The sequence below is a fragment of the Nelusetta ayraudi genome, unplaced genomic scaffold (assembly GCF_046127955.1).
Source record: "Nelusetta ayraudi isolate G7.1 ecotype Tasmania unplaced genomic scaffold, CSIRO-AGI_Nayr_v1 ptg000011l, whole genome shotgun sequence".
Taxonomy (NCBI): Eukaryota; Metazoa; Chordata; class Actinopteri; order Tetraodontiformes; family Monacanthidae; genus Nelusetta; species Nelusetta ayraudi.
The window spans coordinates 5,068,309-5,096,038 of NW_027466061.1; the positions used below are offsets into that span (position 1 = coordinate 5,068,309).

Sequence of the window (27,730 nt, forward strand, 5' to 3'; positions counted from 1 at the left end):
CTGAGACCAAGGGATTAATCAAACTCGGTCATGTGACCACCAGACGTCGCTATTTTTCCGCCTCAGTCTTGAGATTGATACATTTGTAACCGGTCTAGTTTTAGATGTGTTCACGCTGTCTTTTGAACGCTAAGCACCGTTTTCTTTTAACCATTTAGTTAAATGACTTATTAAGTGACCAGATAAACGACGAAGACATTGTTACAAATGTTGCTTTCAAACCGTTCAACTGTCACGCCCAATTCATCGTGGTTCAACGTTATCCAATCATCTGCCCGACAGTTGTGCGCTCAAACTGTTGCAGCTGCCACGTGTTATGCGGATTTCTGTTACGTCCAAATTGTATGAGCCGCGCGGGAGCGAGTGCGCCGCAAACGTAGCCAAATTAACAATAACAGTGATTATTATCTGTTCATTTCAGTTAAGTTTTCATACCTTATGTAGTGAGTTCGTTCGTGGGACAAATGTGCGAAGTGAAATTACTCGGACCGTCGGTTTCTTTCGTAATAATGGCTACAATGTCTAAAGTGTAGCGATTAAGACGTTTGATTTGGTCCCAGTCTTCTTCCGTAGTCCGGCTCTCGCGAGGTCTGTGGATCTTTTTGGCAGGTATGCAGATATCGACACAACACCTAAAGCTAGTTTTAGATGCCTGGCTAGCCACAGCCAGGAAACAACAACGAGTTGTTTTCTTATTTGGCGAATACATTCAGGGGTGGAATATCCAACGTCATTTAAAAATAGATATAGCGTTACCCGAACACAGAGGGGCTTTACGGCAACCGGCAGGTAGGTTGACAGCAGCAGATACAGTTTGTTCCCTCAATTGTTATTAACAGTAAGTTGTGTCACTGTATTGGGCAAAACACTAGAATGACGCTAGCTTTGCGTCTAAGTTTATTCTGCTGGCATACTTGTGTTTAACTGCTAAATGAGGATGTTGTAGTTCTGCCAAAGGCAGTTGATAACCCCTCTTCGATGATGACTTGGTTAGCATAGCTGTTTCTCATGTAGCTATTCAAATTCAACGTTATGACGTTTAGGAGTTCGCTGGGATATTTTGACCATTGTTGGTGTATGTTCGGCATCCGTAGGACATTCTTCAGTAGCTAGCTAACCAGCCCGTGTCCAACAGGCCTCGGGACAGAGCTGTTTACATCCACTGACCATCTGTATTTTGTATATACAGCTAAAGTTCCACTGACTGTTTCAAGCCGCCCGGGTCTTGTGTTGGCCAAAGTGAGTTAAGAACGATGATGATTTTCATTCCGTTAAGATGAGCTGTAGTTTAATAGGATATTGCGTTTGTACCACATGGTGGCGCTCGTGCGTATAGGAATTTTGCACCATACTTCTTGCTGTAATGTGATTTAAATGATCGGAATAATGTGGTACGTGACAGCTGTGATATTAGCATTTATTATTTCAGTTTATTTACCTCTGATGTGTAAGCCAACGTTAATTTCTGAAGGATGTAAAAGTAAATGAGTTGAACAGTATTACTGATAGTATTACTTTAACAATATAAATGGCACTTTTTCTTTGTGTGACTACCACAGACGTGGTTCACACAAATGTTTCCATAAACAGCTCTTGCCCCACCTCATTTAAACTAGTGAGGCAATGCATTCTTCAGTGTAATTAAGTAGAAGAGTTTACATACCAGAAAACCCAAACAAAAATTCTAAAAAAATTCTAAAAAAAAAAAAAAAACAACAACAACCATAAGAAACAGCATGACAGTGCTTGTCCATTTCTAACCACTTCTCCAGTCATTGCTAAACCAAACATTTGTAGTACATGTTGTATTACTATGTGGAATAAAAACATAATACCGGTTTATTTTGTTTGTATTTTAGGATCGAGATGGAGGGAGATGACGGCAACTTTTCTCAAGACTCTGCGGATAACGTCTCGCAAAGAGGAAGTGTTGCTTCCTCTGCAACACTTAGCCGTGGTATGTCGTAACTAATATTAGTTGAACTGGAGGGGGCTAAGACAAGTCCTCAGTCTGTCATTGTGTTAATACACAAAAAGAAAATTGTTGAAAGTGGTGTTCCATAAGCTGTATGTCTTTTTTGTGTATATTAAACAAAAATATTTGTGTCTCTGCATAGCCCAAGATGTGCTGGTATACCTGTTTGGAGAAAGCGCTGTGCATTTAACCATAGAAGGACTCGGCAGTGTCAATGCACAGGAGTTGGGCCGCAGCGTTCGTGAGGCTCTCCACATTGCAGAATCTGCACAGGACACTTTTTCCTTCTGGCTTTGTTCTCCGCTGCTTGGTAGGAGCACCTTTCCTCACAAGCTCATAAATACTAAATCTGCCAGAAATTAATGTTATGCCAGAATGTTATGAAAAGCTTGTAATGTGGTAATGCTTGCCTTCCTTTTTGAAAACACAATATTCTGTGTGCAAATAAGCTTTTATAACATATATCCTTATATATTAGCAGGATCTTCTGAGACACAAGAACCACAAACCTTTATTCAGGACAATGTTTTTTTTTATGTAAGGTCAAGTGGGACATGCAACATGCTTTAGGTACCACTAAGTCACAGTTGGTATTTAACCACATCAATGACCTTGAGTTAATAAAATCATCATCTTGCTTTAGTGTTCTCTCCGGGTTCTCCGGCTTCCTCCCACACTCCAAAAACATGCATGTGAGGTCAATTGAACATTCTAAATTGCCCGTAGGTGTGCATGTGAGTGTGAATGGTTGTCTGTTGCTATGTGGCCCTGCGATGAACAGGCGACTCGTCCAGGGTGTCACCCTGCCTTCGCCCTAAGACAGCTGGGATAGGCTCCAGCAGACCCCCGTCACCCTGAGTTGGAATAAGCGGGTATAGAAGATGGATGGATGGATGGATCTTGCTTTAGTGGAAGCACAGAAGCTGGTGCCAATGAAACAAGACCCAAAGCAGTTAAACCGAGACATCTCAATTTTCTTTCCTTATCACTCCTCAGAGTTGCAGTTGAAGACGAGACATCAGCCCTACAAACTTTGTCGTCAATGGAACGACCTGCTGTATCGCTTCACTGATGCTTCTGAAGAAGATATATCACAAGGTGACAATGATAATCAGACATGTACATCCCATTAAAAACCATATTCCAGCTTGGAAGCGAGCATTATAAACCTGTTGGTTTGTGTTAAAAGGGAGATTTGGCGTTGAAGAAGAAGCACGCACTGTTTCTCTGTACTGCAATTATTAGTGGTAACCATGTTGTGCCTATTACATGAGTCATTCAACCTTAATCACCACAATCATTATGTTTCTTTATTACAATGATTTGAATCAGTTATACTTCCACTGAGTGTAAAAGAAACAAAGCCTTGCTTCATTGCGATATTTCGCATCACTTTTACAGCACACCATAGTGTGCACTTGTTAAATTAACTGAGGACAGAACTGAGGTGACATAAAAGTTTTCTGCCAAAGTTTGTCACCACTTCTGGTTGCCATTCTGCAACATTTGTCGACCAGAATGGTTTTCTGGAGAGCTGTAACACAGCTTTAATAAGTTGTAAAAGAGGTGTGAGGCGCTGACTCCAAGTCTGGTGTTGTTTGTCTTTATTTCTGACAGACAAAGTTTCCACACGTGTCAGTTTGCGGCCTGTCTTTTCAAAGCACTGGTGACTGCAGAGTGTGTTGGCAAGAGGAAAACACAACCTAGACTTTGTTTTTTTGTTGTTTTTTTTTTAAAAAAAGATTGTTTTATCGGCGTTGCATAATCTCCTTAATCCTGAGGTGTTAAGTGTCCGAGCATTAGTTGCAGCAGAGTGGGTTGGAGGAGGGAAGCTCTCTCCAGTCTGCCTCCTCCGTTTTATCTCTTTACTCTCACTCCTGCCCTCTGACCAGCGATGGGGACGACAGTAATAACAGCGTTCAGACAGCCACGTGATCCTAAAGTGTCCTCCTCTTCTGCTCTCTCCTCAGATGAGCCATTTCTCCAGTACCGTCGCAATGTTTTTTACGCAAAATCTAAAGAGCTGCAGGTAATTTTCTCCTGACCTTTCTGCTAAAGCCCCCTGAAGGGCTGGTAATTCGTCAAGTTGTCCTGATACTGAAGGTCCAATTGAATAGTTCTACAGATGAAAACAAAATTCTGATTGAACTTTGCTGACATTTTTGCCTGTCTGAGCTAATGACTGTCGTCACGGCTGCTCTTAGATGGAAGACGAGGCCGTGCTGAGGCTCCTGTACGAGGAGGCCAGGAACAACATACTGACTGGCCGCTACCCCTGTGACCCTGAGCACAGGGCGGCTCTGGGGGCTCTGTCCCTGGCTCTCGATGAAGGTCCTGGCCTTAACGATCAACAACTGACCACTACTATAAAGTAAGTAGAGATCCAGATATTTTATGTGTGTATAATTGAATGTGTAAAATCATCCATCATTCTCACCAGTACGTTTTGGAATGTGGATTGAAAGAACCGCTGCGCATAATCCACAGGAGTCACAAGGGTTGTTTGAAGTCCATCTCCATTTCATTTGATATTAAACAATATTGCAGAAATCGCAGGGCCACAGGTGAAACCAGCCTATCTGAGTTTGTCCAAAAACAGCACTTTTTGTAGCGATTATGTGATATTCTGACGTTTGGTTCAAACCAAGACATGGCTGACATGGACAAAGACGGTATTAAAACATAATAAACACAACAGTAAATCCTCTCCAGCTTGTTGAAGATTATTAAAGATTTTGGGACACAACATATGGTGTTGCATTAAGTATAATCTTTGAATCTCTGGAGAAAGGATAGAGTTGCAGCCAGTTCCAGGAGTCACTCGTCTAACGTCGAGTCACCAGCCTAATGGTCTGAATTCCAGACAGTTGGTTAAAAAACAACAGCAAAAAAAACCAACAACAAGCAAACAACAAAAGCCACACGTTGAGCTCAAACAGTGATCCCACTCCACTGTTCCTTGGCTTGGGATCTTGGTTAAAAGAACATTTTGTTTTGTCAAAGTTAACTTGGTTTGATGCCTCTTTAGAAAATTGAACAAGTTTGTGATGGTCCCTGCTGTTCATTCATCCAGTTGCACTGGGAGGAATTTTCACTCTGGCTTAATGCGCTGGAAGATTACACACACACACACACACAGAGCCAGACTCATGTCCCCCATCTAAACATTTTCAAAGGGCATTTGGTGGATTGAGTGGCTTTGAGAGCAATCAGCGTCAGTGCAGAGGAATTTGACGATCATCCAAAGGCGTTGTGAAAAAGGTCAACAGTGCCTCCTCTCTTTGATTTTATTTATTTTTTACATTTTGCTTACACCCCTGCTGCCTGAGTTTTAGTGCATGCTAGTGGCAGGTGCACAAAAGCACTGAATGACACTTCTGGTTGGAGTTGGAACGATAATGGACGTGTTTTTCTTTGGAAATCCTCTGAGACTTTGATCCTAATTAAAATGAAGATTTGTCTCTGCCTAGTAACTCCTTGTTGTTGATTATGTAATTCTACAGGCAGGAAGATGGGTAACTGTGATAATTAAAAGTTGACTGGTCAGGAATAGGACACTGCTGTGCTGTTATTTACGTCCTGCACTCATGTATGAGTAGCAAAGCCAGATTTATTTGCTCAGTGAAGTAATAGTATCTTTGTCACTTTGGTTCTCTCTCTTTTTTCACAGCCTTGTTGAAAAAAAAATCTTTACTTTTTTGAATGAAATATTGGACTAAAAATGACCGCTCAAGGGCTCTGCTGTCTAAAAACGTAAAGACTTTGCCCCATAAATCTAAAAAGCACTTAGTATCGGCTGACTTCGTCAAGGTCCTTTCAACTGAAATGAGAATTTATTATCCTCCTGTCTCAGCCGCGCACAGCAGGGAACAGGAGGAGAAGACGGAGGTCACGATGACCGGAGATGAAACAGAAAATGTTTCAAAGTTCTGCAGATCCTTCAAGTCTGCAGGCTGAGATTGGCTTCGACTTCTCTGAGTTCCTCTCTGCTGTCTCGCAGAGAGAAGAAGCTGTCCTCGTTCGTGCCGGCCCACGTTGCCATGGGGGGCGGAGGTCTCTTCTCCACTCTGAGGGGGAAGTCGAGCCGCCAAGCCGTGCTCGAGCAGAACCTCCTGGAGGAGTACAGAAAGATCGCCGCATCTGCCGGAAGCCCTCCGGAGCCCAAACGGCTCCTACAGCAGTACCTCCACACGTGTCACACTTTGCCTTATTATGGGTAAGTGTTTGTTTTATTTGTTGTAGTTGTTTTTAAACTCTCTTCCCCAATCCAAGTTTCCTCAAATGTCGATGTCATGTCAACCAGGTGCGCTTTCTTTCCCGGGGAGATCGATAAACCAGCTCAGGGGCTCCTCCAGAGGGGGAAACTAAAAGCAGTCAGTGTCGGGATCTGCCTGGAGGGCGTTTACGTCATGGACGTCAAGGAGAAAGTGAGTCTGACTTGGATCTTCAGTCTTCAATCTGCAGACACAGTCACTCCTTATCTCTCTCTCTGTCTCTCTCTGTCTCTCTCTCTCTCTCTCTCGCTCTCTCTCTCTCTCTCTCTCTCTCGTTCTCGCAGCACGTGCTGCTCGGCCTGCGCTTCAGTGAGCTTTCCTGGGACCACAGCTACCCCGAGGAGGAGGGGGACTCACACATTCTTTGGCTGGAGTTCGACGGCGAGGAAGACGGCACTCCTGTGAACAAGTTGCTGAAGATCTACTCCAAACAAGTAAGAACCCGGCGTCGGCTGGACAGAACACAACCGGACACAACTTCAAATGGGCTCGGCGTTGTATGAAAACAAAGATCTATCGTCACTGATAGCTTGATGTGGGGCTGCTTCGGCCTCTCATCTCAGATCACAAGCTTGATCTGTCTGCTGTTTCGTTATTTATGTCCAAAGGAATTATTTTGTATTCAATTTGAAATTTGTGACAACAAAAGTCAAATGTGAAACTGCCGTTATATTGTCTTTGCTTGGATGTGTAGTGCTGCATTTGCGTCAAAGCCGGCGTTGCAACAAAACTTTTTTTTGTACTTAAATAATGTTGTATATCGCAAATCTCGAGCCACTCCTGACTGGCTCGCCACATGTTGTACCCAAAGAAAGACCCAAGGCCAGTGCTTTCCGGGTCCTCCTGGACAACTGATGTTCCATAGCTTTCCATAGTTGCTGAGCAATCAGTTCAGGAGTTGAAATGAAGCAAAGTAGTCAAGGATCAGAGGCATTTCTTGCAGGTTTACTGACAGATGAAAAATTGTACAGCAACCTGGGGTCATCCAGAATTACACAAAACAAGACAACTACATCCTATGACGCACTGACGATGCACACACTGATGAACCCAATGATGAACCCAATGATGAACCCAATGATGAACCCCTAATGTGCCCATTATGATGCTGGAGTACATGCAGTTTTAAAGAGTCCAGCATGTCAAAAATATAGTGTCTCCTGTCCTATGGACATCCCAAGAAGGTGTTGTTCTTGGACCAAAGCTACAACTGCTCTCTTCCAAAGAGTGGCTATACCAACAGATATCTAGCTTGTCTTGCAACCTCTGACCTGCTATGGTGTATTCTTGTCTTGTGGTCACTCGCCAGCTGCAGATGTCCAACAAGGGACAGACTATTTGGCGCTGGGCAGTGTCCTTGCTGCTCAAACCATGTATATTCCATTTTAAACCACCACAATAACATAACGGGGCACAATTGTGTGACACCTGCTTGTGTTTTGTGGCTGTGTTGGATTGTGAGGGAAGCTCCAGCTTGTTAGCTGCTTCCTGTAGTAGATCCTTCTAGTAGAGACACCCAAAAAAGCAGAAGTGGCCTCATTGACCAGACCAACTTTTTTTTTTAGTGCCTTTTAGTGCACGCCTGTTGCTCATTATGCTGTGGCAATAATAAAGGTGTTTAGCATTAACAATAACGGCCTTAATCGCTCAGATTAATTGTGTTATCATCACAGGTCCCCTTCCAAACCAGCATCAGTTTAAGGAGACCGGGTGTGTGCGCACGTGTGTGCGTGCCACTTCAAAACGCCGACGTCCCCAGAGAGCCCGGTGCAGCTGGTGTTTTTGTGTCTCTTGGAGAAGCTGCAGATGCTGCGGCACTTTGCTTCATCTAAACACCTCACAATCATATTGAGACTCGCAAGAGTTTCTGTCACTTGTGGCAACATATGGAGCAGCATCACGCAGCGCAGTCAGGAAGGAGCGCGTCGGCCACCAGATGGTGAAGCGACGTTACGTAACAGTTAAAGCAGCGCTCCCGCTAAACCCCCCTTGCCGAGGCAGAAAGCAACGTGCAGCTGTTCCAGGGTCTCTGCTCAGCCGTGTTTTTATGCTCTCCGTCGACCAGGCGGAGCTAATGAGCGGCTTCATCGAGTTCTGCGTGGAGCTGAAGTCCGCGTCGGAGGGAGCGGCGGCCGCCGCCGACGTGGACGGCGCCGTCCCTCAGCCGTCCACCGGCCACGAAGGCGGCAACAGGAACGGCCGAGGAGGCCGGCGAGGGATGCTGCACAGGCAGAACAGCGTCGTGTGCAGCCGGGTTCACACACTCAGCACCATCAACTACGTGGATAACGGTGAGCGGCTCAGAAAAAAGTTTTTCAAACTCCCTTGAAATCTTGTGGGGGTTATCGTTTATAAGTCTAAAAATTAATAAATAAATAAATAATTCTTAAATACATTTTCGTTATGTGTCGTGCCGAAACAGCCGGTTCTGGACAGAACAGAGCATGTGCAGAAGCGTGCAAGATAATGTGGGTGACTCTCTTAAAAGATACTGCAGTTCAAGAGTTGTTCTTCAGGCCAATGCATCACAAATGCACAGCCTATCCCAAAACCTTTTTTCCCCCCGTACTGTATCATCCTCAAATGAAGATTGAGAAACTTGTCAGTGTGATACATTCTTCATCGTGTGCGTCCCTCTCGATCCTCCAGGCAAAGAAATCAAGCGGTACAAGCCAAAGAGAGCCGCATCCTTTTTCAGCCGGCAGCCGTCGACAGCAGCAGCGTACTCTGCCGTGCAGGTGACAGAGAGCCTGGAGCAGGGCTGAACTCTCTGATCTGCTCCGCACCATTCCCCCCCCTCGCCAACCCCCCCGAAGACCAAACATGAACATTAAACACTGACGTTAAAAGAAAAGACTTGAGACATTTAACCAACGACGCATGAACAGTGAAAGGACCAAGAGAGGGATCGACATCGAGTGTGAGGGACATCATTTACCATCCTGAGTTGTGTACATGTGGACAGTGCAGCAATGTGAACTGTTGCGGATTTTGAAATGTGCGCCTTAGAAAAATCCTCTTCCAGTGACTCTGGTTGATGACTGTTTATCAGCACTTTGAACTTCCTGCAGAGTTCTGGTGCTGTTGCTGTAACTCAGAAAGGTGAAATCCTGTCTGAGTGTCAGCACTATGTTACCTCTCCTTATTCCAAATACTACTTTAGAATTGAACATCTGCTTAAATGAAAGTTTCTCTCTTAATCTCTTCAGAGTGAGCGTGACAAACTGTTTTGTTTGTTTGTTTGTTTTTCCAAGTGGATGCTGTTACCATCCTACTTTCTAATATACTGCCAGTGCCTTGTTCTCACAACAGTGTGAAGACTAAAGCAGTGGTGGAAATATTTCCTCTTTTCTTTGACTCATGTTGCTGACAAAGGTGCAAATGGGAGCACAGTGTGATGTGGAAGCACTCCTTGGAGAGTTTTACGCCAATGACATGTTTATCGCAGAAGAAAGTGCAGGTAGCACTCGTCACTTTGTATACTAAGGTGATTTTTGCGTGAATGTATTCTCTGATTAGGGAGCAAAAATGAATCTGCATTTTTATCAAAGGATTACATTTTCTAAGAGTTGGCGAGTTTGATGAATTGGAAGTGATTCTTTTCAGATCTTTATCCCTTAAGCAAATAAATGAACATGGCAGTGAACAAAGAAACACTCTATTATGTTATATTAATGCACCACTAAATGTAACTTAGACTTCCAGGTTTTGTTTCATACGTTATGACATTTGACAAACACAGTATTTTACAAGATAGCTGATGAACATAAACAAATTCAAATTGCAGTGTACTCTTGTTTTTTTTTAGTTGACTAACAGTACAAACTTCCTTGTTTTGTTTTGGGTTTTTCATTTGTTGATCTTTGGTTTCCATCTGAAATGCGTGTGTGGATGCTAAACTAAGCACGCCCAACATGCTGCAGCTCAGAATTTTTACCTTGACTCAGCAAAGATGGGCGTGTCCTCCAAAACTTCCTCTTGATGACGCCTCTCTACTTGTGAAGGCCGTGTCGTTGTTTTGCTGTAACTCTAACAAACATCCTCACCTCGCCAGTGGTCCGAGTACAGAGAAGTACCTTGAAATAATTCTGCCTTCCACTTGAACGTGTTTGAATTCCAGGGGTGTCATGTGTTTTTCTGGTACTCCTGAGCATGCAGACTGCAGAATGTTCCCGCTCCTCTGTGCTTTCTTTGACTTGTATACTCATCAGCTACTGTCTGTAACCCTGCTGCAGCAGCCATGTATGTTGTTGCTGATCCACACTATGCATGTCACATTGTAGTATAGCCATTCCAAAAGACTACACGCCATGTGGTTCTGCACTAAAAATACTAATCCATTGTCTGTTAAGCTCTGGTTGTGTTTCCTAAATGTGCTTTTATGAACATGCTTTTTTTTTTTAAATGTTGTTTCCGTTATACATCTATTCAACGTTTGTACAGAAGAATGAAGAAATAGGCAAGCATTGTCTTCTCAAGCAATCACTTAGTAGAAGCATCAAAGTGCCTTTTTGTTTTTACTGTTTTGGTCATTGGAAATGTAAAATTAACTTTTTTGTTAATGTTATTGCTACAAACCTGATTTGTATATAACATGTTTCCGGCAACATATTGCATTTCACTTAGTAAGCTGATGTGATTATATGAATACAATGATGACTACACTGGACTCCTGTGGATTAGTGTATTGTGGGTTCCTCTGCCTTCTTGAAAATATACCTAGTATGTTTTTAATGAATAAATGCCAAGTAGGCTCATTTCTGTACAACTTTGTAAGTGTGTTTATTACTGTGCTCTCAAAACGTCCCTTTAATCATATTTGCATTTTCACAAAACAAAATAATGGATAATGCTATATAATGTTTTTTTTATGTTTTATGTAACAAAATTACCATTCATTTTCTGGTACTGAATACTGAGTTTTTTGTTGTTGTTTTTTTTTTTTAGCCAAAATTAAGTAATGTCTTATATCAGTAGACATAAAAAGTAAGTGATATATAGTAAGCAGCAATGAATCTTCAACTGAGCAGAACTCCCTTCTTAAAAATAATATTTGTAAAGGGAGAGATTGTAAAAGGAGCCCAGCTACTGTCGTACAGTGTTTGACGTCTTCAGAACGGCATTGTGATACGTGTTCTGTGATGCACGGCCCATCCGAGTCACCAGAGTGAATCATCTTGACTACACACACACTCTTTGATAGCGAAGCAGCTGATAGGCTACGAAACCGGAAACAGGAAGGGAATCAAGCTCGCTGCTAAAATGGCACGGAAACAGTCTACACTGGCTGCTAGCGTTACAGGGAAAATGTAACATTATAAAAATAATATTACATTATTTAATACTGAAGGGAGTCAGTGAGGGTACACGTTTGGGCTTCTCGCTGGTATTCTCAGACAGTGGCCGATACTCTTTCGTGCGGCCGTCATCTTTGTTTACCAACGTTTCAATTAGTCATTTCTCCACCGGTCGCCTTTTAAGTATGGACGCTGATACGAACGGTTCGGCGGAGGTGTCGGATGGTTCCGGGCCCGACAGGAGGCGAAGGGTGCACGGAATGTTGAAGCTCTACTATGGGCTAAACGAGGAAGGAAACCCCGACGAGCAGCCGATGTCCCTGGACCCCTGCGACATCAACGGGCCTCATTTCGACCCAGAGCACTTCCTAAACAAGGTTGGAGACCGCTGTTGTCATTTTAGCGTAACATCTCACCTTACGAACACATTCAGTATGATTGTGTTGACTGCATTAACTTACTACATTTTTGTACCTGGTTTCTGGTGTAGATAAACAAAAAAACAACAACAACATGGATATTTAAAAGAAAAGAAAAAAAACCCGCCCTGAACCTGAAAATGAACGTTTACTATGGAAAATACATGCCTAAATGAATGGTCACTTTACTTGAAGGGCTTTTCTAACTTGTATTAGATGTCACAAATTAATATGTTACCGAAAGAAAAGAAGAAACTTGCATAACATTAGAGTGTGTATTTTTTTATTATTACATTGTTGTTGCCATATCCTTACGTGTGTGTGTGTGTGTGTGTGTGTGTGTGTGTGTGTGTGTGTGTGTGTGTGTGTGTGTGTGTGTGTGTGTGTGTGTGTGTGTGTCTTGCAGCTCAGACGGGAGTGCTCTCTGGCAGAGCTGATGGACCAGGAGACATGCATGGTGAAGCAGATCCGCTCTCTGGACAGTGACATGCAGACGCTGGTTTATGAAAACTACAACAAGTTCATTTCTGCAACAGGTGAGGAAGCGTAACTACAAATTAGTTAGTTATTGGTTTGTCAAATGTGCACCCTAAGATACCCAGACCTCTCACCTTTCCCCCCCAGACACTATAAGAAAGATGAAGAATGACTTTAAAAAGATGGAGGATGAGATGGACTGCCTGTCAGCCAACATGGCAGCGATCACTGACTTCAGCGCTCGAATCACTGGTACTCTTCAAGACCAGCACGCACAGATCACAAAACTCTCTGGTGAGCCTCAACCCTGCAGTTGGATGTTGATCCTGCCTTCTTAATGGTCACGGGCTGAATTCTGTCTGTAACTACGTTTGATTCCAGGTGTCCACACCCTGTTACGGAAACTCCAGTTCCTGTTTGAACTGCCCGCCAGACTGAATAAGTGTCTGGAGCTGCAGGCTTACGCCCAGGCGGTGAGATCCCACCGGCACGCCCGCTGTGTGCTGCAGCAGTACAGCCACCTGCCCTCGTTCAAGGGCATTCAGGACGACTGCCACGCCATCATGGACAAGTTGGCGCAGGAGCTCCGACAAAAGTTCAGGTGGGGATCTTTTCACTAAGAGCTGACAGCATGGAACTGTAGGGCCATGTTGACAACCTGTGAACTGTGAGTGTCTTTAGACTGGGTTAGATCTGCCTGTCTATGTTTAGAATAAATGAGATGTTGATCCTTAAGATGTGACTAGTGTGTGATCAAGGGGGTCGTCGTCTGAAGCGCGTTGGTCATTATCAGTCATGTGCACTGATTCAGCAATGTGTGACATGGCTTGAGTAGAAATTAAAAGGAATACAAACAAACTGAAGTCACTGGTATAACTGACCACTGTTTCTCAGTGCCATTTATGAAGGAATGCATTTGCTGTGCACAAAAGTAGATTTTCTGGGTGTGCTTAATCTCCCCCTGTTTTGTTGTTGCCATGCAGGGACGGCGGCTCGAGCGCCAAAGACTTATCAGAATGCGTGGAGCTGCTGCTCCAGTTGGACGAACCCGCCGAAGAGCTGTGTGATAAATTCCTGAGCCACGCTCGGTCTCGACTGGAGTCGGACCTGCAGGGCCTGGAGGCAGAGATAAGGCCGTACCCGTCTGCCGCGAAGGAGGCCTCGGCGCGCAGGTTGTCATCTGCGGCAGCGCTGGCGGTGGCTGGGTCGCCGTCCCACGGCTCCCCCAACACGAGCGCCGTACCTTCACCCACGCTGAACACCGACATCCTGGAATTCATTGACCGGGGCTGCAATGAATTTGTCAGCAGCCTGTGTTTAGTCATAACGTCCTACCAGGAACTCTTCGTCAACCACGCCCAGCCGGGCGAGCTGGCCTCCAAAAGCATCGCGCAGATGGCCAGCGGGAAGCTGCAGGCCTTCGTGGACGACCTGGCCGCCCGCTACTTCTCGCTGGTGGAGCGGCGGATCCAGGAAGAGAAGGGAGTCGCCGACAACTCCCTGCTGGTGCGCGCGCTCGACCGCTTCCACCGCAGGCTGCAGGCGGTGGCCAAGCTGCTGCCGGGCTCCGCCGTGCAGAGCAAGGGGACCGAGATCGTGATCCGGGCGGCGACGGAGCGGGTCAAGCAGTACCTCTCGGCCCTGCAGAGCTTCTACATGGACAGCCTGACGGACGTGAGGCAGGCCCTGGCCACGCCCCGGCTCTCCGTGGCCGGCGCCGCCGCGGCTGGAGGCGGGGCTCTCCTCGGGGGGCCGGCCTCCGGCAGAGACGCCCCGGGCAGCCTGCCGGAGCTGCTCTCCTCCCTGTCGGCCTCCATCCTCAATCAGATCAAGGCGGTGCTGGCCTCAGTGCATCTCTTCACCGCCAAGGACATCACCTTCTCCAACAAACCCTACTTCAAGGTACTGTGGAAAGACGCCGACCATTAAATAAAGGAACATTTCTATTTAGTCTTCTTTCCGTACGGTGACGCTGCCGGTGCTTTCGTCTCCTCGCAGGGTGAGTTCTGCAGTCAGGGCGTGCGCGAGAGCCTCGTGGTGAACTTCATCAAGTTTGTGTGCCAGTCCTCTCGCCAGTTCTGCGAGAGCGCCGGGGAGAAGGGCGGCTCGACCCCGCCCGCCCTCCTGCTGCTGCTGTCCCGCCTCTGCTTGGACTACGAAACCTCCACCATCTCCTACATTCTGACGCTGACCGACGAGCAGTTCCTGGTGCAGGTAAGGCGTACATCAGAACTCTGTCACTGCAGAATCAAACTTTAGACGGACGATTAGAAGTGACGTCAGGTTTCCTTTGTGTCCCTTTACTTTCTCAGCACCACAGCCCCGTAACGCCCGTCACAACTTTGTGTGCAGAAGCCAGGGAGGCAGCACAGAAGCTACTCAACCATTATGTTAAAGTATGCACCTGCAGACACCACTGGTTATTTTCTTCCTTTTCTCAAACCATTGAAACACAACCTCTGCGTCCAACCTTTTCTCACAAATGCGCGTGTCTGTTCTTCAGGTGCAGGGTCTGATTATCTCCCAGATGTTAAGAAAGAGTGTGGAGACACGAGACTGGGTCAACACCATCGAGCCAAGAAACGTCCGCGCTGTGATGAAGAGGGTGGTGGAGGACACCACCTCCATCGACGTGCAGGTCACTCTTGCCTCTGAATATTTATAATCCATGCCTGACACGTTAAGTCATATTCTATTTCTTTAACTATGTGCCAGGAAGTTCTGATTCCGCTCTACTTCCCCTCAGGTGGGTCTTTTATACGAAGAAGGTGTGAGGAAAGCACACAGCAGCGACTCCAGCAAGAGGACTTTTTCCGTCTACAGCAGCTCCAGGCAGCAAGCGCGCTACGCTGCCAGCTACACTCCGAGGTGAGAGTTGCTGCAAGCATGCGGGAAATGATAGACTGATGTGCACCTCGGTTGGGTTTACCCACACTAGTCTGTTTTATTTTTGGTACTGCCACCAAAGATACACATACTCTAAAAAATACACTTTATTGAATCAAGAGCCCTCACTCCCATCAGTTTCACATATTTGATGTTCATGTTTGATGTTATTTATAAAGGGGTTAGAAAAAAATGAAATGGACATTTCTCTAGGAAGAAATGTTTTTTGTCCAGATTGAAGCAGTAATATATGTTCTGCGTTTATGTAGTAGGGCTTGATTTTTATCATGCAAAAAACTTGCAATTATGGAAAATAATCTTATTGCGATTTTTTTTTTTCCCCTCAATATTGCGATTGCGATTTAATAGTTTCATTACACATAAATCTTTCTTTTTCATAGGCTAGATTTAGTTTAATACTGTTGACTTGTATGAAAACACTGTCCTAGCAGAGAAAATCTTGACGCTGAAACGACCACTTGAGTCACAGAGTGGTTTATTATTAGACAAGAATATCCGCACAACTTCAGTCCACACACAGCACAAATCAGCAGCAACATCCTCATTTAGCCAGTGTTAACACGCTAGTGGCGTTAAAAATCACTATAAAACTCGAGGCAGCAGTTCACTGCCAGCGAACACAACTCCGACTGTTGCGGTCCTTTGTGCTTCATTAGTCGCTCGGCATTTCTTTTTAAAATTTCTCACGACACTGTTTTGCTGAACTACGCCCACCAGCTGCGACACCAGGAAGACTTTCTCATTACGTGTCGCTCCGTCCATCCTGCTCGTCGCAGCATCGCCTTCTCTCGCTACCTACTTTGCCTTGCTTTGTGCCGCTCGCAAGCTCAAATCGCAGCCTTTGCGGTTAGGAAATCTCGTTTTGTGCTATTGCGATATTATCGCAAATGCGATTCACCGTTCAGCCCTAGTGTAGGCATGCAGTCGCTGACTGAACTGACAGGTCTGATGTGTGTCTGCCTGCAGCGCCCCCATGGATACAAATCTACTGAGCAACATACACAAGCTATTCTCGGAGAGAATAGACATCTTCAGCTCGGTGGAGTTCAACAAGGTGAGCGCTGCAGCTTCGCTGTGCTTTCATACAGTCTTCAGTCAGGAACCGTCACTCACAAGCACGCTTGCCGTCCCCCAGGTCTCTGTGATGACGGGCATCATCAAGATCAGCTTGAAGACGTTCCTCGAGTGCGTCCGCCTGCGCACGTTCGGCCGCTACGGGCTGCAGCAGATCCAGGTGGACTGCCACTACCTGCAGATGTACCTGTGGCGCTTCGTCTCCGACGAGAACCTTGTGCACTTCCTGCTGGATGAGATAGTGGGGAGCTCCGCCCACCGCTGCCTGGATCCAGCACCGATGGAGCAGAGTGTGATCGAGGTCATCTGTGAGCGAGGCTGAAGCTTGAAGTGCAGCGTAGACAGCGACAGTGCCCCTGACAGCGCATCTAAAACTCTACATGTTGACACGTGAAGCCTTTTAAATTATTGTAGATTCTAATTACACTGTAAGCCATGTTGTGCAAAGAAAATACAGTTGTTGGTCACTGCCTCAGGATTTGTGTCACACAAGAGTTACTCCTCAATGACTCAAGCCCTGTAAGTAGAAGACTTCAATTCAGACACAGTCTTATTGGGCATATTGAATTGTCGTGTTCAGGGTATGGGCATTGCACTTTAATTACTGTAAAAATATGAATAAATCAACACTAAGAGAAAACCCACAAAACCTGACTTCTGTGAATTGGTTTCAATGACTATCTTAGTAAATTTTCGGCAGATCAAACTTTTTCTACTAGAGAGAAATATGTAATGAATACAATCCAGGGTTAGTTTTAGCAGATTGACTTGATTGGATTTGAGTTGTCAGGGCGTAAAGCAGATCCGAGTGACTAAAATAGAAATTAAAAAAATGTGTCCCGTCAAAATCTAATTTATTGATAATTGCTCTTCGGGGAGATATGAATGCAATGTGAATGTAATCTAGTGATTTGAACTTAACCTGACATTACAGACGTATTATGATTTACAGTTGCTCGCATCCGCAGGTTTCCACACAGATTAATATAAAAAAAAGTTGAATGTTTGAAATGTGTCTGTGCAAAATAAAAGTTTATGAATGTATTTCAAAATTATTATTATTATTATTATTATTATTATTATTATTATTATTATTATTATTATTATTATTATTATGAAAAGAAATGTCAAGCGGATAAATATATAGCCGATATGCTAATGCAGGTGTTTCGCAACATCTCGCTGCCCCGCACAGCCGACTGTCGCCACCTGATGTGCAAATTTGATTGGCGGGAGCTGCAATCCCCACCCTCTTCTGATGACCATAGAGAGATTTGATTGGCTGAGAGACGGCTTCGCCCTGTTTTGGGGGCGGTTCCATGTGTGGACTGCGGGATGGTTGTAGTTCAATATTAGTACAACACAATTCACACCGCCAGGCTTTCGGCAGGTAAGGCACTGTATTTATCACACAACAGGACACGACACTGGTGTATTGTTTGTGGTTTTTCATTCTTAATCAAGCTGTTTTAAGCTGTATCGGCCAAACAGCTTCTGTTGTGCAGGTTCTTGACAGAACTTGCGGGGGAACACATGAACTAAAGCCGAGATCCGTGTGTCCTGAACTTTGTCTCCTTTATCTGTGACACCGTTCGCAATGTATGATTTTTATCTAATAATCCCATCTGTTCATCTGCCGTGACTGAAACACCAGCTCACACCGGTTATCAGCCATAAGCATGTGTCATGTTTCGCTGCAATTGTCATCTACTGTGTTGCATCCCCACAATGTGTCTTCAGGTTTATGAAATGTCAGAAAATCACAACCTTACCCATCACAGGGTGAAGACGGAACTAAAGGAACCATTAGTAAACAAATGTGCGAACAATGTGCACTGGACACTTACAACTTGTATGGAAAATGAGGATGCCTTAATATTGTCCTCGTTAAGTAGAAGTTATATTAATGCAGTCTTACCAGTTTTCATTGAAATAAAACCTATATTAAGCTGGTGGGTTATATGCTTTGATTGTAATATGTGTTATAGCTTGTGGTGTACTCTGTCATATGTCATATGTCTCTGTCCTCAACTGACCTGACCATAATGGATGGTGCATTTAGTGTGCACTGATCATTAATACTTTAGATCCACAGGCTCATTTAAAACTGATATTTCACTGCAAATAGAGATGAATCCAAGGTCTGTGTGTGATGAGTTTGAATATATTCAAGTCCATATATTCTTAGCAACAGCAATGCCCTTATTCCATTGCCACAGTACTGCCATTTGTCTGCTTTGTTTGGACTTTGATAAAGCTTCTATCTCCTTCTTTGACTTTGCAGGGGAAGCGATAATGAGACCCACTGGTCAAAACCACAAAGACAAATCCTCTCATGGCACGGAGAGGGAATTTGGAGGGACTCTGGGTGAGACTATCGCTATCACTTCATCACTATACATCAGAGGCTGGATAATCAACCTCAGCAGACACTTAGTGTCATGTGTGGACCCTGGTCCTGACACTGTCCTGCCCTACTGCACTGCCTATGCCTCTCTGCCACAAAGGGAATGTTTATGTACTTGCCATTACATTTTCTTGATGATGCCATATATTTTTATTTTTCTTGGGGATCCAGAGTAGAGAGCTATTGGTTCATGAGTTGGTCATCTTTCTCACGCTTCGGACCATACTACATATTTGCCTTGAAGAATTAACTGCCATGAATCCTCTGATTCACGGCAACAGTTGCTTTCAAGACATTTGTCACATACACTGACGTAAAAAATACAACATTTGTCTGTTGTTTTCACATGGTTGATAGCTCCTGTTGCACCTTTTCTACTGTGAATTGAAGCTGGACCTGAAGTAGAACATATTCTAGAGTTACATGCAAGTTACTTTACAATGTGCATGTAATATGTAAAAAAATTCTGATGTGGTGAAACGAGCCAACAGCAGCCAGTGTGTGAGGCACACTGATTATTCAAGCCTTTTTTTCTTCTTTTTTTTTTTAACCATAAATAAATAAATAAAAATAGGTCATTCCAGTGTTTGCATAGTTCTGTTGCTAAGCATGCCAAATGGTGCCATTGAGTTCACTGCTGGATTTTCTTATTTGTGTAGCCTTAAAATGTATGGTGTGTTTTTTTTTCTTCAGTTTTGGTTACTTTTTTTATTTGGTTTACTTTAGAAAACACAGCCAATTCATATTTTTGATTTATTTTATTGTTTATGAAAGTTAAGTAAATGTTCATTGAAATTCTGTGATTTTTGTTACATGTTTATCTCAATTGTTGTAGTTTTCATATGATCAAATTTAAATATTGCTCTCTGGCTGACTTGCAGTCTTAATATCAACATCAGTGACACCATTGTCAAGGCAACCATTGATATGTTGCCATTTGAAACTTCTGCAACAAATTGCTGCCACGTTGCAAGTAGTAAGATGACAAACCTCCTGCTGTACCCATAACAACACTGCAGTAATAATCACGGGTTTTCACAGCAGGAGTGCACACAGGACACATCATTAAGCTCTAATTAAGACTCATCACTCCCACCCACTTATCATTGACGCCAAACGCAACAACAAGTGTTATATTGGGGCCTTTGCAGTTTGTTTGTCTACGGACCTCATGCTGTCTTATTCTTGGATCCATATGCTGGCTGCTGTTAATAAGTGAGACATCACATTGATGACATTACACTTAGCCTTTTCCAGACAGCCATTGTAATGCTATGGATCTGAACCACATGTTCTGCTAGATCCACACTGACTGCACATATTGACTGTGCTTTACAGAGAACTACCCTTGCTTCATCAATCTGTCAACGCTTCTCTTGTGAAGCTGCGTCTAGCTGGCTGCTCTGACACCATACTGTCTTCACTCAGGTGCCATTTGCATTCCCGCTTTTCTTCCCCTGACTGTGCTGTTCCTGATCACCATGAGTCGATCCCCGGAGGCCAGCGTGTTCCAGTGGCCGCCGTCCCTGCCTTCCGCTGACCAGCTGTGGGCCCCCCTGGCCCCTGTGGTGCTGCTGGGCTGGGTCGCTCTGCACACCCTCATCTATTTAATGCCAGTAGGAAAGGTACATGGCACACTGAATGAGTCGCTCAAGTCACACTTGATGAATTATTATGATTGGAGACATTGTAAGATATGCCACTAACAGGAGAATTATTTCTTTATGGGAAAAAAAAAAAGATTTTTCTAGGATTGAGAATACAAGTATTCATATTTCCCCGCAGGTTTCTGAAGGATTAGTTCTGAGGGATGGAACTCGTCTCAAGTATCCCATTAATGGTAATGTTCTTAACTGTTTGTGGTCTCTCTTGAGTTTTCATTTTTTTTTTTTAAATAATAATTGATTCATATATGTTTTTAAATCTGTCTTGAGTCATATGTGGTCATGAGACATCAATTTCTACTACACTAAGGAATGAAAGATTTGTTGTTGTGACCTGATCCCAGTCTTGTCTGTCATGTATTTAAACAATACAAATGTGCACAAACACATATTATAGCTTTTTAGTTTTGATCCAGTGTGGTTAAACCTGTGCACTGACTTTATCTGACAGCAAAGTTTACAAGAGTTGCACAATCTTGCAGTCCCGTCGGCAGCGACATTTGCCTGTATTTTTACCCGACAGTGTCAGCCTGCAACAACTTTTTGCTTTGTCTCTGTTTCTCCCCCAGGTTTTCACAGCCTGTGCATCAGCAGCGTGTTGCTGCTGTTGTGCGCAGGGCTCGGGGCTCCTCTTGGGTATCTGTTTGAGCTGCTGTTGCCGCTGGCCGTGTGTGCAATTGCCGTGTCCTTCCTGTTCTCTGTCTACCTCTACGTGCGCTCCTTCTGGGCTCCTTCTCACGCTCTCGCTCTGGGGGGCAACACTGGTGAGTGCAAAGGGTTCATTGTGAAATGAAGGAGTCACTCGAAATACACTGTTCAGACGCAGCTACTGCTGAAGCACCGAGCGTTTGTAGGCTTGTTATCCTGTTTGCTGGAGGATTTTTGGTATTCCTGTGGGTAATTATCTAACAGTCGAGCTCTCCAGGAAGCCCCAGGCAGCGGGAACACTTTATAAAGTAAGCTGACCCTGATACACCGGCCATGCTGTGCTCTGCCGCATCTGAAGGCAGGAACCTGAGAGCGCGGACGGCGATGATTCACATTCTCCTTCGGTTTGGGGAAAGAAAAATAAAACGATTTTGCAAAGATGTTGCACTCAGTGCCAGGACGCTGTTAGAGCAAAATTAATTTGCAAAACTTGTGAAGCAGGTGTTTTCATGTTTGACTAGAAGAAAACTGATGATAACTCGAGGCAGACTGGTAGGTGTGGCTTCACATGGAGCCTGGAAGGTCAATGTTGGAGCAGATGTGATAATAATATGAATTAATTATGGCAGGTAGAGCAGAGGTGGGGCTATGCTGATTGTCTATCTCACATTTAAAATCTGCTCAGGCAGATCAGAATGTCTGCTTGTACCCAGCAGTGTGTAAATAATGTGTTAGATTTTAAAACTACATGTAGATTTGTTCAGTTCCTATTTAATGAAATGTTAAATTAACTCATTTGAAAAATATGTACAATACTATTGACTTGGGTTGTCATGGTGTATCTGTAAATGTGATACTACAGAGGTAAATCTTAAACGTTATATCGAGGTGAATTCTTCTATAATGTTGAATTTATGCATTCATCTCTGTGTGGTCTTTAGGAAACCCCTTGTATGACTTTTTCATCGGACGGGAGCTGAACCCCAGGATTGGAAGCTTTGACCTCAAGTATTTCTGTGAGCTCAGGCCTGGTCTCATCGGCTGGGTGAGTTTATATGGGGTAACCAGATGACACTAAAAACCAGCAGCCTAAATGGAAGGAAGATTCAAACTGACCTCAGAAAAAGAACGTGCTTATTAAATCATGGTTTTAGTTTTAGCTCAGGTGTTCATGTCATCATGTCTTTCCTCTGCTATCAATTCACTGATAAGATTTACGGTTGCCACGTATGACCAACAGGTGGCGATGTTGCACTCTCTGAATTTACAACGCAATTTGTGGCTGTGCTTTATCACAATCAGGCCAGTGAGAACCATTTCCTCCCGTTAACCTGACCCAGTAGGACATTTTGACATTCACATTGATATTTGTGTCTGTATCTTCAGAGCCAACAGGACGAAATCCACGATTTCAAATGAAAACCAAAGCAACGCTGCAACGTTCTCTAGAATTACCTCTCGGGCCTCGTCACACGTCTAAGAAGCAGATCAGCGGAGACAATTAAAGTTCTGTGCTTTTTCAAAATGATTTTCAGTGTTCTCAGTGTACCCAGTGCAGACCTTTGCACTTCTGAGTGTTTTGAAGCCATATGCGTAGGTGAGGACAGAAAAAGCTTCCACCGACTGACGACAGACAGTGTGTGGGAGACTTTTGCTTCCTGTTGAATATGGAAAACTTTCAGCTTTCAGAATCATACAACCAGTTGATAATGTCCCAGTGAACCTTTTAAACACGGTGAGCAGGATCAGGAGGTTCCACAGCACTTCCACACTAAACAAAGCGACTGGGACACAGTGGAATCTGCAGTCCGTTGGCTGAAATGATACAAAGTTCCTTCTCAAACTCTTTCTCAGATAGTGTTTGTAAAGTTTAGGTTTGAAAGCGATATTTTTATCTGTTGTTGCTCTTAGGTGGTGATAAACCTGGGCATGCTGATGAAGGAGGTGGAGCTCCGAGGTTCCCCATCACTGGCCATGATCCTGGTCAACAGTTTCCAGCTGCTGTACGTGGGCGATGCTCTGTGGAATGAGGTGAGGGCGGGGGGGCAACAAAGACGATGAATGCTGGGCTCATTCTGTTCCCGCAGACACTTAAAATGAACCTCTCCTTGGCAGGAGGCTGTTCTGACAACCATGGACATCGTCCATGATGGATTTGGCTTCATGCTCGTCTTTGGGGACCTGGCCTGGGTGCCCTTCACGTACAGCCTGCAGGCTGCCTTCCTGGTCGTGCACCCGCAGGCCCTCAGCTCCTCTGCAGCTGCTCTTATAATTGCACTCAATGGTAATGCAATGTTTGCACCGGTCTGCACTCATGAGGCTCTGACGTGTGTGTCAATGTAACTAACAATAATGTTCTTATTTTGGCCTCCAGGCATTGGATATTTCATTTTTAGAAAATCCAACTCACAGAAGAACCAGTTCAGACGAGACCCGTCGCATCCCAGCGTCGCAAGTCAGTCATCTTAACACTCAACTGCACGTTAAAAGGCCCCATATTTTGCTGATTTGCATTACTGATTTTCAGATCTTTGTTTCCTTGACGAGAGTTAAACAGCTATATTGTGCTATTCTAGAAAACAGCATTTTTAGCCCTCTGTTTGTAGCCTCCCCCTAAAACTCTGAAGCTAGTTGTACCTTCTAAATCTAAAAGGGAAGAAAACACGACGGCCATGAGGCAATTTCAGAAGATGGTACAAATACCTGGCATGGGGTTTTGTCACTGTGTGCCCTTTGCGATGTCACAAAGTGCTGATTTCTCTTTTTTAAAAGGACAAATGTTCACAGAAAGGCTGGAGACATGCTAATGTTGGAAAAGACTGGTAAAGAAACTTAATACGGGGCATCACTTACCCACTTACCTCTTCACATTAAAAGTTATTCTATATAAAACATGGATTACCTAGCTGTTTCATTGTAAACAAGGCATTTTAAAGTAAAATGGAAAAAATGAATGTACTAAGGGGCGCCACGGTGGTGCAGTGGTTAGCTCTGCCGCCTACCAGCAAGAAGGTCCTAGGTTCGATTCTGGGGCCCGGACCTGAGACCTTTCTGTGTGGAGTTTGCATGTTCTCCCTGTGTCTGCGTGGGTTCTCTCCGGGTTCTCCGGCTTCCTCCCACACTCCAAAAACATGCATGTGAGGTCAATTGAACACTCTAAATTGTCCGTAGGTGTGCATGTGAGTGTGAATGGTTGTTTGTCTCTATGTGGCCCTGCGATGAACTGGCGACTTGTCCAGGGTGTCACCCTGCCTTCGCCCTAAGACAGCTGGGATAGGCTCCAGCAGACCCCCGTCACCCTGAATAGGAATAAGCGGGTATAGAAGATGAATGAATGAATGAATGAATGGATGTACTAAGATGTGCCCAGACATTTACTCACAGCTTATTTTTGTACTGCTCAGAGCTGGAGACCATCGCCACAGCGACAGGGAAGCGGCTGCTGGTGTCGGGTTGGTGGGGTCTTGTCCGTCACCCTAATTACCTGGGTGACCTCCTCATGGCCCTGGCCTGGTCTCTGCCATGCGGTAAGTCAGCATCAAAGCCAACACCCTTTTTTTGTTGTAGGTATCTACAGCGGTGAAAAAATAGTTTTTGGACACCTCATGCACTGGTGATGCACTGTATTGAGCTAAGAATCAGTCCTCAGTCTCCAAGTGCAGTTTATTTTAGTGCAGTCACCAAGAGTTACCCACATGCTGCACATTCTCTGTACCATCCAGCTCAGAACTGGATGTTTCCGCAAGATGACGCCCCTTGCAACACATCCACAGTACCAGAACTAGAATTTTAGATTTTTTTTTGTCTCATTAGCAATTAACAAAAAATAATTTCCATTTGATTGTGTCTCTGACGTAGCCAAACATTTGTAATACGAAAAAAAATCTCTCGAATATTTAATGATAATAATTGGAAATTAGTACATTTCTAAGGGTGTCCATTTTTTTTTCACTATGTATTGTAGGATTTATCTTTTGAATTAGCACAGAAGAGTTTCAGATGACGTTTTACATTTATAAAACCATGCAGGGGCCGGTAGAGGGGGCAGACATACAGGTGCGCGTCCTATCATTATCTTTCCAGCAGGTGGGAAGACAAATGGACACAACACACAACAACCTGCAATAAATACAATGAAAGCATGTTGGAGTTGGTCATTATTTTAGGCTGAAACATCTAATTAGTCAGGTAAGTGCTTCAAGGTTCCTGGCTTTCTCTGCGTCTCCTGAGGGAAGCATCTCACCCTTTAGCTGCTAATTGCTACACTTTGTTCGGAAGCCTTGTCTTTCAACAATACTTAAAAGACAAGACTTAAAAGACATTTTTTAACTGAAGTGAGCATTAATGTTTTCCACATGCAAATAAGCTTCAGGCTTTTGAAAATAATGCGCTTCCTCTTTAAGTTTTCCAAAGCCAGCCTCAGAGTCTTTAGATTTCCCACCTGTCCGTTTTAGATAAGGTGCCTATGTAGACTGATATAAGTAACATGGTGGAGAGAGCCCGTTCTCTTTGTTCTGCTGTAAGCTGTCTTACATTCCTGAGGAGTCACTCCTTGTCGCCCTGTGCTCTAGTCTCCTTGAACTCCCCCACCACCGCTCTATCTAAATAGCCCCGTGTCACCGGGCTATACCAACATTACACGACAGGGGTGTGTACCAGCAAAACCATTAATATAAATGAGGATACACCACACATGGTGCCTATCACTTATAGCCGACACATTCTACTTATTGCTATTCTTGCTTCATGTGACTCAACTTGTGGTGCCTCTTTTGCATTCGAGATGTGCTGCGGTCCCCGACCTAATTGTGGCTGCAGAAGTCACAAATTGATAAATTATACATTAAGAAGAAAAGGAATAGCATCATGATGGCATATCCCTGGCGGGTGAAAGCTTCACTGATAAATAAGGAAACACAGTAAGTTCCAGACCTCTGCTGAAGAAAGAGCACGGTCTCCAAAACATGGAGATGAGTCAACAGTGGGCACATTAACTCCAACTGCTAGTCACTGCCGCAGGGTTTTTATATAACAGATGTTGAACAATGCACAGGGCAGGATTGATGCGCAATGGCAGCTTTTTCCCTGCCGTTCCTGCCATGAATTTTAAGGGCGGCAGTAATTGACGGTGTAAAGCTTTATCTTACAGATCTTAATTCTCTCTTCCCCAGGTTTCTCCCATATCCTGCCGTACTTCTACGTCATATATTTCACCATCCTGCTGATTCACCGAGAGGACCGGGATGAGAGACAGTGCAGGGCCAAGTACGGCCTGGCATGGGAGACATACTGTCGCCGTGTCCCTTATAGGATCTTCCCTTATATTTATTAACCGGGGTTTGATGTGGGACCAACGCTGCAATACAATTACCGAGCAAACCTTCAAACCTTCTCAGTCCCGTGGAGCACAACTCAGAGCCGGTGCTACTTTTGTGAATGTGACAGCAAGACCGCAGGTTTAACCAGCAGAGACTCTGCATCTGAGGCTCGGTATCAAACAATGTACTGTTGCTGGAATCTGAACTAAAGCATTCCAGTGTAAAATCCTAAACCTGTCATAAAATATGTACTGAAGTTCTTAAAGGTCCCACATTTTGAACAATTACATAACAAATGTTTTCTATCAGTACAGTGTGTGTGTCTGTCCTGTCAATGAACCCCCCAGAAATGAGAAATGCCCCTGAATGGGCAGTTCTGGATATCATCTCTTTGTGATGTCAAAGAGGGCGCAGGTACCTTGATACCACCAGACAGCTGTTAAATCTGCCCTCTGAGACTTGTTGGGAACACAAAGATCTAAAATGAGGGACCTTTAAAAAAACATCTTTTGTATAAAATATTTTAAGTGACAAAAAGTGTATTTCTGTGCAAACTTCAGTGCCTTTTTAGAGAATTAACACATTTACTGCTTGTAACCATCTTTGAATTAGTCTCTTTTTTTAAATGTGATGTTTTCTGTGAATTTGAAATAAACATACACCACAGTAGAAGAAACCTATTAATGACCCTTTTCTCCACCTCTCGTAAAGTTTTAATAGTTAGGTGTTCCGATTCATTTGCGCTAGTATGTACATAAAAGTGAAGTTTTCCTTATGAATATATATAAATATTTCAGTCCTGACTCTGGACCAGTAGGCAACTGAAAGCTTAAAATAGCTCCACCTTAATCAGCAGGTTGATTGGCGGTGGGGAGGGGGCCCCGCAGGTGGGAGGGTTGTAAACAAACTGTTGCTATTTTTACAAACATTTTTCCACATCGATGCTAGTCACTCTGCAAATGCACCAAATGTCTTATTTTCAAGAGAAAACCACCTGCTGTGGGTGATGCTTGCCTTGCACACGTCTGCGCCAGCGATGTGTTCTGATGTCAGAGCACTCTGATGATGCGCACCTTCATTTTTCACCTTCTAAACCCATTTACTGAGGAGTAGAACCCCGGTTCGCCTACACAGCACTCAAACTATTTCATGTTGTTTTTCATATGCTAAGTGCTAATTAGGAGTCCAGTTGTGTAACACTGTGGCAGCTGTGCGACGGCGGTTTTTATTATTGTTTTCCTTATCTGAAAAATGGAAGCAGATGAAAAGA

At 44.2% G+C, this 27,730-nt stretch overlaps 3 protein-coding genes across 5 annotated transcripts; all 3 read left to right on the forward strand.

Annotated features, from left to right (window-relative positions):
* The first annotated feature begins 593 nt into the window (after positions 1 to 593).
* Positions 594 to 11,017, forward strand: frmd8 (FERM domain containing 8). Of its 2 annotated transcripts, XM_076020225.1 has the most exons (12): positions 594 to 789; positions 1,190 to 1,239; positions 1,860 to 1,957; positions 2,118 to 2,285; positions 2,972 to 3,073; positions 3,946 to 4,004; positions 4,180 to 4,346; positions 5,976 to 6,191; positions 6,279 to 6,402; positions 6,534 to 6,683; positions 8,315 to 8,540; positions 8,899 to 11,017. In XM_076020225.1, exons 3-12 carry the CDS (start codon positions 1,867 to 1,869, stop codon positions 9,012 to 9,014), a joined length of 1,419 nt encoding a protein of 472 aa, XP_075876340.1. In that variant the 5' UTR covers positions 594 to 789; positions 1,190 to 1,239; positions 1,860 to 1,866; the 3' UTR covers positions 9,015 to 11,017. The 2 variants fall into 2 exon arrangements, with proteins under 2 accessions (XP_075876340.1, XP_075876339.1); XM_076020224.1 differs by lacking the exon at positions 1,190 to 1,239 and having other exon boundaries at positions 595 to 789.
* A 460-nt stretch (positions 11,018 to 11,477) lies between these two features.
* Positions 11,478 to 17,475, forward strand: vps51 (VPS51 subunit of GARP complex). The gene is made up of 11 exons (XM_076020223.1): positions 11,478 to 11,923; positions 12,372 to 12,501; positions 12,590 to 12,736; positions 12,824 to 13,043; positions 13,426 to 14,344; positions 14,441 to 14,656; positions 14,755 to 14,838; positions 14,946 to 15,080; positions 15,189 to 15,310; positions 16,316 to 16,403; positions 16,485 to 17,475. Exons 1-11 carry the CDS (start codon positions 11,732 to 11,734, stop codon positions 16,743 to 16,745), a joined length of 2,514 nt encoding a protein of 837 aa, XP_075876338.1. The 5' UTR covers positions 11,478 to 11,731; the 3' UTR covers positions 16,746 to 17,475.
* Positions 17,476 to 17,716: 241 nt separating this feature from the next.
* Positions 17,717 to 26,766, forward strand: tm7sf2 (transmembrane 7 superfamily member 2). 2 transcript variants are annotated; one of them, XM_076020226.1, is made up of 11 exons: positions 17,717 to 17,813; positions 18,708 to 18,791; positions 20,259 to 20,455; positions 20,616 to 20,670; positions 21,064 to 21,258; positions 22,084 to 22,187; positions 23,054 to 23,173; positions 23,258 to 23,426; positions 23,517 to 23,597; positions 24,547 to 24,669; positions 26,314 to 26,766. In XM_076020226.1, the coding sequence occupies exons 2-11, from the start codon at positions 18,719 to 18,721 to the stop codon at positions 26,472 to 26,474; spliced, it is 1,278 nt and encodes a 425-aa protein (XP_075876341.1). In that variant the 5' UTR covers positions 17,717 to 17,813; positions 18,708 to 18,718; the 3' UTR covers positions 26,475 to 26,766. The 2 variants fall into 2 exon arrangements, with proteins under 2 accessions (XP_075876341.1, XP_075876342.1); XM_076020227.1 differs by lacking the exon at positions 17,717 to 17,813 and adding an exon at positions 17,920 to 17,978 and having other exon boundaries at positions 18,714 to 18,791.
* The last annotated feature ends 964 nt before the right edge of the window (positions 26,767 to 27,730 follow it).